At 40.6% G+C, this 13,323-nt stretch overlaps 1 protein-coding gene across 2 annotated transcripts in view; it reads right to left on the reverse strand.

The window, feature by feature from the left end:
- Window positions 1-13,323, reverse strand: part of LOC112869352 (mitochondrial adenyl nucleotide antiporter SLC25A24) — a 60,506-nt gene that overhangs the window by 2,717 nt on the left and 44,466 nt on the right. For both annotated transcript variants that reach the window (XM_025932468.2, XM_086717725.1), the window contains exons 7-9: window positions 8,945-9,052; window positions 7,077-7,244; window positions 2,047-2,197 (exon numbers count right to left, since the gene is read on the reverse strand). In XM_025932468.2, coding sequence (XP_025788253.1) covers window positions 2,047-2,197; window positions 7,077-7,244; window positions 8,945-9,052 — 427 coding nt within the window. The remainder of the gene's footprint in view (window positions 1-2,046; window positions 2,198-7,076; window positions 7,245-8,944; window positions 9,053-13,323) is intronic.

Here is a 13,323-nt window from a genome sequence, read left to right on the forward strand (position 1 = left end):
CACATGGGGGCACTACATGGGGACTGCTGATGTGGTTATTACACAGAGGGTATCCAGCGCTGGAAGTGAGTGAGGCAGGGGTGGGGAAATGGAGAGGAGGAGAAAAAATAAAGTGGGGCCAGATTACTAAAGGCTTTGAAATTCCCACTAAGAACTTGGGAATTTATTCTGAGGACACTGAAGAGTCACAAAGATTTCTGAACAGGAATCAAGTGAACAGACCTTGACTTTAAAAACAACAGATCTGGGTGCCTGGCCAGCTCAGTTGGAGGAGCGTGTGACTCCTGAGTCTGGGGTTTGAGTCTGAGCCCCGTTTTGAGTGTAGCGATTACTTAAAAATAAAATCTTTAAAAAAAGAAACATAGGTCTATCAGCCACGAGAGGACTGGATTGGAGTTGGCAGATGGGAGAGGGGGACTTGCCAGATGAAGGTTTCAATCAGACTGGCTGGGTTTGAAGTCTAGCTCCACTATATACCAATGTATAACCTTATGGAAGTTACTTTATCTCTTTTTGCCCCAGTTATTCACCTGTAAAATACAGATAATACTAGTATCAATCCCAAAGACGGTTGTGATGGTTAAATGAGAGAATACAAATGAAATATTTAGTTACTACTTTCCATTTTTCTCTCCAGGCATATGATTTTCTTTCAGCTCCTCAAATGGACCCCATTTCTCCTGCCTCACTGCCTTCACATATGCTTTTCCTCAGGCTGTAAGGCTCTTTCTTTTCCACCTCACCCCACCTTTGACCAGCTAACTTCCACCTGTCTTTCCAGGTTGAACTTAAATGACAATGTCCTCTGGCTCCCAAGTAAGGTTAGAGCCCCTTGCTCTGTACTCCCCTGACAAAGGGGAGGTGATTTAACAAGTTTGTTTACTTGCCGCATGTGTGTCTTTTCCACTCCACAATGGCAGGGACCACATCTGACTTGTGGACTGCTCTAACCCTAGCATCTGGCAGAGTGTCCAGCACCTGACAATGGCTCTGAAAGTATTGGTTACTTAACGAGTGACCACTTGGTTGGGGGCAGTGGGGTGGTTGGTACTTGGAGGAGAGACTGGGAATAGAGCTTTAGATACCCAGGAGGTACTGTTTAAAGAAATGATAGTAGGTGAGTGAGACTGGCCAGCAAAGAGCAAAAAAAGGAAAGAAAGGCACAGGCTACATACTTTAAATAGCAATAAAAGCCAGCAAATCTTTTAAGAATAGAGAATAATCAATAAGATGGTAGAAAAGCCAGGGGACACAGTATAATCAAAGCCAAGGGAGAGGACAGGGTCACAATGAGGAGGGATCCCACAGTTCAAAAGTTGTAGGGTCCAATAAGAGCAAACAATTCCAGCCACCATTTACCAACAATTTGCCAAAGGCCAGGTGCTTTACATATATTGTTGCCAATTCTCACAACAATGCACAGTTCTCATTCCCATTTACAGATGAGTAAAGGAAAATCCAAAGAGGTCTGAACCCAAATCCATCTAGATACTTAAGCTTATATACTCTTAAAACATGCATTCTCAATATGGGCAAAACCAAATCTCACTGTTTACCCATAAAATGCAGATATACACAGAGTACATGTGCAGTGTATTTGTGATATTAAAATTTCATGAAGAGGGAGTGATTAGGAAAATAATTTATGAAAGGGTTCCCTAGGGAGGCAGTAATGAAAAAAATAAATAAATAAAGCTTGTGAAATACTATCTGAAAAGCATATTCTGCTACCTCAGAAGAACCTGAAGCTCCAAAAGCATGTTGCTGATAGAGTACTTTTATCAGCATCATTCATCCATCAAAAACTCACCTTGAGGGGCACCTGGGTGGCTCAGTCAGTTAAGCGTCTGACTGTTGATTTCAGCTCAGGTCACGATCTCACGGCAGTGGGATTGAGCCCCACATCGGGCTCTGTGCTGAGCGTGAAGTCTGCTTGGGATTCTCTCTCTTCCTCTCCCTCTGTCCTTTCCCTACTCATGCACACGTACGCATGCATGCATGCACTCTCTCAAAATAAATAAATAAAAACATTAAAAAAAATCTCACCTTGGGCCTGCATGCGTGTTTTCACCAAAGCCAAGGGGTAGCTGGCCAACTGACCACAAGTACTAGATACGATGCCACATCCCAGCAACACGATGACTCCAGGGTTTACAGAGTCTTTGGCATAATTATCCAGCCAGTAGGACTTCAAGAGCTGCCAGAGAAACAGAAGAGAAGAAAAACAGTGAACAACTAACATTACAACTGCTTTCGCTCAACATGAACATTTTCACAGACACCCTCATCCTTATGAGAGACAGGCCGCACATCTGTGAGATCAGGTAACACATTCCCATCAGCGGCAGTCACTGGAAGAGGCAGCAGCTCCGCACACAGGTGTGGTAGCCACTGGGGATTCAGAACACATGAGCTTTGCACAGGTTGCTCCTTTTCTTCTGAACAAATGTTAAGATCAACAGCACTCCAAATGTAGGACCTCAAGCACATTTCCAATGGTATTAATAAAAACAATGTAATTCTACTAACTGCATCTAATTGTGTACTTTACATACATGTTATTTCATTTAGTCCTTTCCCTGATGTGGAGCTATTCTTCCAATTTTAGAATGAGGAAAATGAGTCTCAGTGGAGTTACTTTTTAACAAGAGTGCAGAATCAAGTGTACTGATCCCCCGGCCATGCCTTTTTCCCTGTCATCCTATATCCTTGTAATTCCATTAGAAGGTGATGATTGAGAGTAACTGTATAAAACACATATGCTAACCTACTTTTTAAATATACAATATTTTAAGTATAAGAATCTATGCACATACGTGGGAAAATTATTTTTATGGTAGCACAAGCATAGTAATACACTACTTAAAGCAATCTAAGGATTCAATGCAATCCCTACTCAAATCCCAAAGATATTTTTTGAAGAAAAAGAGAAAACTACCCTAAAATTCATATGGAATCTCGAGAGACCCCAACGGCCAAAATAACCTTAGAAAAAAAGAATAAACTTGGAGGCCTCATACTCCCTTATTTGAATAAATACTACAAAGCAACAGTAGTCAGATGGTGTGGTACTGCCGTAAAGACAGATATATAGATCAATGGAACAAAAACAGAGAGCCCAGAAATAAATTGTTGAATATATGGCCAAATGATCATCAACAAGGATGCCAAGACTACACACTGGAGAAAGAACAGTCTCTTTAACAAATGGTGTGGGAAAAACTGAATATCCACATGTAAAAAATGAAGTTGGACCTTTACCTTACACCATGTACAAAAGTTAACTCAAAATGGATTAAAGACCCAAACATAAGACCTAATACTATAAAACTTCTAGGAGAAAACACAGGTTAAATGTTTCAGGATACTGAATTCAGCAATGATTTCTTGGACATGATATCAAAAGCACGGGCAACAAAAGCAAAAATAGATAAATGAATTTCACCAATTTAAAATCTTCTCTGCAGCAAAGGAAACAATCAGCAGGTGAAAAGGCAATCTACGGAATGGGAGAATATATTTGCAAACCACACAACTGATAAGGATTAACACCCAAAATATATAAAGAACTCCTATAACTCCACAACAACAATTAAAAAAATTAAAAATGGGTAAAGGCAACAGATATATGAAAAGATGCTCAACATCACTAATCATCAGGGAAATAAACAAATCAAAACCATAATGAGATATCACTTTATACCTGTCAGAATGGAATAAAAAAGACAAGAAATAACAAGTGTTGGTGAGGATGTGGAGCAAAAGGAAACTTCATGCACCATTAGTAGGAATGCCAATTGGTATGGCCACTGTGGAAAACAGTACAGAGGTTTCTTGAAAAAATAAAAGTGGAACAACCATATCATCCAGCAATACCACTACTGGGTATTTACCCAAGGAAAATGAAAAGACTAATTCAAAAAGATATATGTACCCGTATGTTTACTGCAGCATTATCTATAATAGCTAAGATATGGAAGCAACCTAAGTGTCCATGGACAGATAAATGACTAGAACAGATATGCTGTGTGTGTGTTCATGTGCATGTGCATATACACATATATATACATTCATACATACACACACACACACATACAATGGAATATTACTCAGCCATAAAAAATAATAAGATCTTGCCATTTGCAACAACATGAATGGACCTAGAGAGTATTATGAGGGTATTAAGGGAAATAAGTCATACAGAGAAAGACCCTTACCACATGATTTCATTTATATGTAGAATCTAAAAAGCAAAACAAGGGGCGCCTGGGTGGCGCAGTCGGTTAAGCGTCCGACTTCAACCAGGTCACGATCTCACGGTCCGTGAGTTCGAGCCCCGCGTCGGGCTCTGGGCTAATGGCTCAGAGCCTGGAGCCTGTTTCCGATTCTGTGTCTCCCTCTCTCTCTGCCCCTCCCCCGTTCATGCTCTGTCTCTCTCTGTCCCAAAAATAAATAAACGAAAAAAAAAAAAAATTTAAAAAGCAAAACAAATGAAAAAAAAACAACAAAAAAAGGCAGATACAGACTTTTTAATGTTTATTTATTTATTTTGAGAGAGAGAAAGAGTGCACGAGCAGGAAGGAGCAAAGAGAGAGAGAGGAGAGAGAGAATCAGAGAATCCCAAGCAGGCTCCACGCTGTCAGCTTACAGCCTGACACAGGGCTTGATCCCACAAACTGTGAAATCATGACCTGAGCCAAAATCAAGAGTTGGCAGTTCAACTGACTGAGCCACCCAGGTGCGCAGAAACAGACTCTCAAATACAGAGAACAAACTGATAGTTGTAAAAGGGTGGAGGATTGGGGGATGGGCAAAATGGATGAAGAGGAGTGGGAAGCACAGTATGGAATAAATAAGTCACAAGGATGAAAGGTACAGCATAGGCAATATAGCTAATGGTATTATAATAGTGTTGTATGGTGACAGATGACAGGTGACACTACTGGTGAACATAACACACAGAGTTGTCAAATCACCATGTTGTACACCTACAATTAGCATAACATTGTGTATCAACTATACTTCAACAAAACTGGCAAAAATTTGGATAGACATTTCTCCAAAAATATATATAAATGGACAGTAAATGTATGAAAAGATCTTCAACATCGCTTATCATCTGAGAAATGAAAGTCAAAGGCATAATAAGACACTGCCTCATCTCTGTTAGGATGGCCACTATTTAAAAAAAACAAACAGGGGCACCTGGGTGGGTCAGTCGGTTGAGCATCTGACTTCAGCTCAGGTCATGATCTTGCAGTTGACAAGTTTGAGCCCCACATTGGGCTCTGTGCTGACAGCTCAGACCCTGGACCCTACTTCAGATTCTGTGTCTCCCTCTCACTCCCCCTCCCCCGCTCATGCTCTATCTCTATCACAAAAATAAATATAAATGTTAAAAAAAATTAAATAAAATAAACAGAAGCTATCAAGTGTTAGCAAGGATGTAGAAAAATTAGAGTTCTTGTATACTGTTGGTAGGAATGAAATAGGGTATAACCATGGAAACCAGTTTGACAGTTCCTCAAAAAGCTTAACATAGAATTACCATAGGACCCAGCAATTCTATGCCTCAGTATATACCCAAAGGAATTGAAAGCAGAGACTTGACAAGATACCTGTACCCCAATGTTCACTGTAGCATTATTCATAATAGCCAAAAAACAGAAATGAGCCAAGTATCCACCAACAGATGAACAATAAGCAAGATGTGGTATATACATACAATGGAATCTTATTCAGCCAATAGGAGTGAAGTTCTGATACGCTACAACATGGATGAACCCTGAAAACATTATACTAAATGAAATAAGCCAGACAAAAAGGGACATGATTCCCTTGTAGAATACATGATTCTACTTGTATGAAATAACTAGAATAGGCAAATTCATATAGACAGAAAGTAGATTAGAGGTGACCCGGGGCTGGGAGGAGGGGAGAGTGGGGAGTTATTTCATAACAGATACAGAGTTTATGTTTGGGATTATGAAAAAAACACTGGAAATAGTGGGAATGGAACACAGTACTGTGAATGTAATTAATATCCCTGAATTATACCCTTAAGGATGGTTAAAAATGACAATTTTATGTTACATACATTTTACCACAATTTTAAATTAACTGTACACTTTATATGAATGAAATGTATGGCATGTAAATTATATCCTAATAAATTTGTTTAGAAAAAAAGGTAAAGTCCTCTAAGAAAACTTTCATTACACATGCCACCCTTCCTCTCAGCTATAGGTGGGGTCCCTTCCAAATGCGCCCAGGCTTACTTCTATCACAGCACAGCTAACCACACTATGCTTTAGTAGTCTGCCTATCTCCCCGACCAGAACTTCAGGTTTTCAAAGGCAAAAACTGAAACTGTTTGTCAGATTCATAAATTATTAAACGGTTCAATGGCAGAGTTGACCCAAGATTTGTAGTCTAAGTTGTCTTTTCAGTACCAGGGATGAATCTGTGCCATATACATCAGTCTCTCAGCTTTATCAATGTCAGATTTTAACAAATAAAGAAAATGCGCCCTTCTTGCTTATTTTGTCTCCCCTCAAAAAAAAATCCTTAATACCATCTTCTCAGCTGAATAACTATACTTGAATGTGAGTTTGCTCGCTTCATTAATAAAAATAAGTTGCAGGGAGAGGCACCTGGGCGGCTCAGTCAGTTACTAAGCTTCCAACTCTTGATTTCAGTTCAGGTCATGATCTCACAGGTTTGTGAGTTCAAGCCCAAGTCTGCACTATCAGTGCAGAGCATGCATGGGATTCTCTCTTTCCCTCTCTCTCTATGCCCCTCCCCTGCTCATGCAGTCTCTTTCAAAATAAATAAATAAACATTAAAAATTAAAAAAAAAATAATTCCCAGGGAAATCTGATACAAAGGTGACCACAGGCTGGGATCTTATATTCAAGGTACTTGAAAAAAAAATGATTAAATAACACAGCCCTGAATCTGCTTCTGGTCACAAACTATTTCCTGGTATATATGTGCTTCTTTATATGAAGTCAAATTCTAACAATAGGAACTATATTAACTACATTTTCAGATGTAAAACATGGCTGCAAACTCACCTCATACACAGCAAGATCTATACCTGCATAAGGTACGATGCCTAATAAATTGGGAATATAACCTTTGTAAAAAGCTCCCACGCCTTCATGTTTCAAAATCTTCTTGGCACAATCAAATATTCCATAATATTGTCCAGTTTTGCCTACAGCCAGCCTGGTTTTTATAACCTAGTTATAAAAGAATATAACAAAATGTTATAATTTATATTAAGTCCATCATGGAATTCAAAGTATTTTACACAGAACAAATACCCAGCACATAGTGTCCCTCAAATGACTGTCTAGTTTGTTGATGTGTTATCCCTCACATAGCATGACTAGTGAAGGGCTAAGATGACACCCAAGAGAACCTATTTACTTTAAAGAGGATCTGAATGAGGGTAGTGGCAGAGGAAATAGAAAATAATTTACAGAGGTCTTAAAATTAGATATGGAGGGTAAGGGAAATGGTAGTGCACAGGATGATCCCAGTGTTTCTAGCTTGAACACAGGAGCGAGGCAGCAGAGAAGTGGGAAAGTGATGCTATTAACTGAGATGGAGGCTATAAGAGGAAGACTATGTATTCCGTTAGGATATTTTTAAGGGGTTATGGGAAATAATATGAATAACCATATTAAGATGCTTGCAAGGAAAGCTGTATTAATATGCATAGCACAAAGGTGAAAATGAAGGGTATTTTTTGCTTAGATCTTATTATATGCTGAAAACCCCTTTGTCATACCAATAAAGATAGCCACATCTGTAATATTATTTTCGCTCTAAAGCAAGAGTTGGCAAACTTTTCCTGCAAAGGCCTCATGGTAAATATTTCAGTCTTTGCAGCCCTAAAATATCAGGTCTGTTGCATATTTTTTTAACCTCCTTTTAAAAATGTATAAAATCATTCTTAGCTCAAGGGCTATATAAAGTATTACACAGGTACATGGTTTGCCAACCCCAGGCTCTAATGATAGGATGTCTAGTTAGGACTACCATTACCTAGTCGAATCTTGAGGTTCCATTATTAAATGTATGGTACAGAACCTCTTTGGAGGGAAATGGGTACTATAATTCTTATCAACACTGTGGCAGCCAGCCTCCAAGAGGGGCCCCAACTATCCCTGCCTCCTTGTGTTCACACGGTGTGTAGTCCCCTCCCACGCTCCACCAGGGCTGGTCTGTGTGACCAACAGAATATAGCAGAAATGACAGAAGATTGCAGCTTCCATTCTAAGTGCTGGCTAAATCATTCTCTCCCTCTCTCTCTCTCTCTCTCTCATATCACCAACTTGGAGAAAACAGCTACATGTTGTGGGGGTACTCAAACAGCCTATGGAGAGGTCCCTGCGATAAGGAACTGATATCTCCAGCTAATAAACAGGGAGGCCCAGCAACAAACATGTGAGCAAGCTTGGAGGCAGACTCATCTGCAGGTGAACTCTGTGGTGGCTGAGACCCTAACCCACACCTTGACTCTAGGCTCAGAGAAACCCTGGGCCAACGGCACCCGACTAAGCTACTCCCAGACTCCTGACCCACAGAAATCCTGAGATAATAAATGCCCATTTTAAACTGCTAATTTGGGGGGCATCTGGGTGGCTCAGTCGGTAAGCATCCGACTTTGGCTCAGGTCATGATCTCACAGTCCCTGAGTTCTAGCCCCACATCGGGCTCTGTGCTGACAATTCAGAGCCTGAAGCCTGCTTCAGAATCTGTGTCTCCTTCTCTCTCTCCCCCTTCCCTGCTCATGCTCTGTCTCTCTCTGTCTCAAAAATAAATAAAAACATTTAAAAAAATTTAAACTGTTAATTTGGGGGTAACTTGTTACCCAACAGTAGATAATTAAACAAATAGCACCCACACAGTCAGACTTCAGAGTGGTACTTACCTCCATAGGATAAATAATAGTCTGTGCAGTTGCCCCAGCCAAGGAACCAGAAATAAATCTGTCAAAGATTCCTATTTTTTGTCCTTCCACAGTAAGCAACTTCTTGTACTGTATAAATACATATTTAAATGTATGTTAATACCTGCTATAGACTGAATCATGTCTCCCCCTCCCAAAAAATTCTTATGTTGAAGCTGTAACCACCACTGTGATGATACATGGAGATGGGGCCTCTGGGAGATAAACTGGAGTTAGATGAGGTCATGAGGGTGGGGTTCTTTTAAGCGGCCGACTTCGGCTCAGGTCATGATCTTGCAGTCTGTGAGTTCTAGCCCCATGTCGGGCTCTGTGCTGACAGCTCAGAGCCTGGAGCCTGCTTCAGATTCTGTGTCTCCCTCTCTCTGACTCTCCCCTGTTCATGCTCTGTCTCTCCCTGTCTCAAAAATAAATAAACGTTAAAAAAAAAAAATTAGGGGCGCCTGGGTGGCGCAGTCGGTTAAGCATCCGACTTCAGCCAGGTCACGATCTCGCGGTCCGTGAGTTCGAGCCCCGCGTCGGGCTCTGGGCTGATGGCTCAGAGCCTGGAGCCTGTTTCCGATTCTGTGTCTCCCTCTCTCTCTGCCCCTCCCCCGTTCATGCTCTGTCTCTCTCTGTCCCAAAAATAAATAAACGTTGAAAAAAAAATTTTTTAATTTAAAAAAAAAAAAAATTAAAAAAAAAAAAGAAAGTGTCCTTAAGAAAGATACCAGAGAGTTTTCTCTCTCTCCCTCTCTTACTGTTTCTACACACACATGTATGAGAGAAAGGCCATGTAAGCACACATGGCAGCCATGTGCGAGCCACGAAGAGAGCCCTCACCAGACCAAAACTGACCAAACTGGTCAGCACCCTGGTCTTGGATCCCGCAGTTCCAGGACTGTGAGAAATTAATTTCTGTTGTTTAAACAATCAGTATGGTATTTTGTTATGGCAACATGAGCTAACTAGGTAAATATCAAAATACAAATTAGCTCCTAAATTGACAATATGATGATGCTTTTCCAAATACATACAGTGCGTTAATACCTCAAAGAAAAAAGCAAGGCTCAAATGCTAATACATTCAGTTTACTGGACAGCGGTTTTCAAGTTAGATTTCCACAGAACACAGATGTTCCACAGACGGGACCCAGTTGTTCCTTTGCTAAAACACAATTCATAGCACTCATACAGGGTTGATGAAGTGTTTACAATTTTTAGATGTTTTTCTCATAGTTTTTCTTTTTTAAGATGAGTTTATTTTCACCAGTATAAATAAAATAAGTGACAAATATTAACAAAACAACTTAGAAAGATTTCTGTAGGTAATACATATAATTACTCTACCACATCAACCCCAGAGCCCATCTGGCCCACTGGTACTAAAGCAACCAACACAGCCAATCTGGCCAAGGGTAAAATCTGACCCTGATGCATCCAAAATGTCCACAGACCAGGATGATAATATCACAGGCTCCAGATACAGGCAGACCTGGGGCTGGAACTCCAGAAACATGTGGCCCTGAGCAAGTTCATGAGCATGTTTCCTCATCTATGATAACAACCTATCTCACAAGGTTGCTAAAAGTATTAAATAATATAATACAGCAGAGTGTTGAGGACATGGCGAATGTTCAGCAAATGTTATCACTATTACTCTTTACTTCTTACAACTTGGAAAGAAAAGCTGTGCCCAAACAGACTGTGGTCATAAACCAGGCAAATCAGACTCCTTGTTTTAGAAAGGTAAGGAGAGTCTACAAAGGTAATTATTAACCACCAACCCTGGAGGGAGAAGTGGAATAAATCAACAGAGAGAAGCAGGAGACTAACTGAGCCCTCAAAGCCACCCTAAAATCCTTTTGTCTGTCCTTTTCCATGTGTTACAACACCTATTTCAATCGTTTCCATCCTCCTCCAGCTTCCAATACCACTTCCTCCCTCATTCTCAGTGACTGTCCTTTCTTGGGAACTCAAGGAAGAACAGAGGCTACAAGGCAAGGGTATTCCTGCCCATTCTCTGCAAAATTATCCACATCCACAAATATCTTCTTTCTTCCCAAAGTGACATAAGAAGAGTCCCCCGTACCATCAAAGCCAATCTTTCCCAGGGCATCTGGATAGCACCTATGTCTCCCCAGCCCTTCCACCCCCATCCCCACTTCCTGTGAACACCTGCTGCGTTTACCAGCCTCTCCCACCTATACCTTTAACTTCGTTCTTTGTGTTGACATGCTTGCTTCAGCAATGGGCACATTAAAATAAAACATATCAAAACCCTCCCTCTGTCCACCATCTTTCTATCACTCTCCCTCATATCTTCTCCTTCCTTTCACTCAAGTCCAACTTCCCAAAAATGTGTCTACACTGTACAATTATTATCATCCCCTGGTTTACAGTCGTTTCAGAATGGTTTCTCATCTCTTTACTTCACTGGAACATTTATGCCAAGTTCTCCTGTCTGTGTGTTGATAAATCCTAAAAGACCCTTTCCTTATTGTATTTACCAGCCTATAGCACTTGACCCTTCACAAAACCCTGTTAATCCTCTGACTTCTAGGCCATCACTCTCTGCATTTCCTCCTGTCCCTCTGGCTATTCCTTCTCAGTCTTTTCTGCAACGGGCTCCTTTTACTTCTCCCTGGCAGATTCCCAGAATTCTTCCATTCTATAAGCCTTCCTCAGCAATCCATTTCAATGGCTGCAACTCAAAAATAACCTCTCCATCAGAGATCAAAAGTCCCTGTTGCAGAGATGTCCCAAATTCAGCTTGTCCAAAATGGAACATGTCACTTTACCCGAAAATCTATTCCTCTTATTGTATTCTCTATGTATTCTAGTTGTTCAAATTAGGAACCAGCGTATCATCTCTGATTCCTCTTTCTTTCTCACTTCGATATCTACTCAGTCAACAAGTTGTGCTGATTCTATTTCCAAAATATTTTTCAGTTCATTTCCTTCTCCAATTTCTCCAGCCACCACCCTGCACTGGTGATCATCATTTCTTACCTGAATTATAGAAATATTTCCTTAAATATTAGTCTCCCTGCCTCCAGTCTGACCTCACTTGCCTCTAATACATCCTCCATTTTTTCCAGGTTGGTCTTTCTTAAATGTAGATATACTCATTTCACTTCTACATATAAAATGTCCAATAGTCCCTCACCCTCAGGATAAAATCAAAATTCCTGTTACATTTGGCTTCTGCCTACCTGTCCAGCCTGCTTTCATCATTATCTTCCCAGAAACACACTCCACTGCACTGGAGTCAAATGAACCACCTTCAATTTCCTAAGTGAATGATGCTCCCCTGTGCCTGCATTTCTGCTTCTGCTTGAAATACACATTTTCCCTTCACCCTAGTGGACTTGAGATGCAGGCAGGCTTGGGCTCAAATTCCAGCTCTGGGAGCTCTGTGCTTTCACTCATCAGTAAGGACTCACTTTCACTGGGCAGAGTACTGGGAATATAAACCTGCAAACAGATATTGCCTAAGGAAGCTCACAGTCTCATAAAGGAGAGAGAGAAGCACTGAGATAATCAGAATTTAGTGTGATAATTCTCATAGAGGGAAACAAAGGAAATGTAACAGTGAAGAAGGTTTCCTGGAGGAAATAACTCCTGAGTAAAGTCCTGAAGGATGTTCACCAGTATATGACACTCATTTACAAACACTTATTGACCACTTCTCACAGGCCAGGCTCCAAGTGCTAGAGTCCATGGAGAAGAAGCCAAAACCCTGCCCTCATGGAGCTTTCATTCTAACTCAACTCCACTTTATGACAATGTCAATACACAACTTAAAAGTTTTCCTCCAAGATCTTAGATTGGGATACTTTCATAAAACATACGTTAACAGGAAGCTTCTGCTCTGAATTCAAAATGAATAAACAAGGGGCAGCTGGGTGACTCGGTCAGTTAAGGGTCTGACTTTGGCTCTGGTCATGATCTCACTGTTCATGAGTTTGAGCCCCGCATTGGCCTCTGTGCTGACAGCTTGGAGCCTGGAGCCTGCTTCAGATTCTGTGGCTCCCTCCCTCTCTGCCCCTCCCCCACTCACACGCTGTCTCTTTCTCTCTCATAAATAAACAAACTTCTTAAAAAAAATAAGAAAAATGAATAAGCAAAAATTCTACATTTCTTTTAAGAGCTAATAAGGAAAGAGTACAGAATTCTTTTTGATCACTGAATAATACTCCACATATATATACCACATCTTTTTTATCCATTCATCTGTCAATGAATATTTGGGCTCTTTCCATACTTCTATAAACACTGAGGTACATGCTGCTATAAACATTAGGGTACATGTGCCCCTTCAAAACAGCACACCTAACTACATGGCAATGAGAAAGAATGAAA

This window comes from Puma concolor, chromosome C1, assembly GCF_028749965.1.
Source record: "Puma concolor isolate L17-30 chromosome C1, mPumCon1.1.hap2, whole genome shotgun sequence".
NCBI lineage: Eukaryota > Metazoa > Chordata > Mammalia > Carnivora > Felidae > Puma > Puma concolor.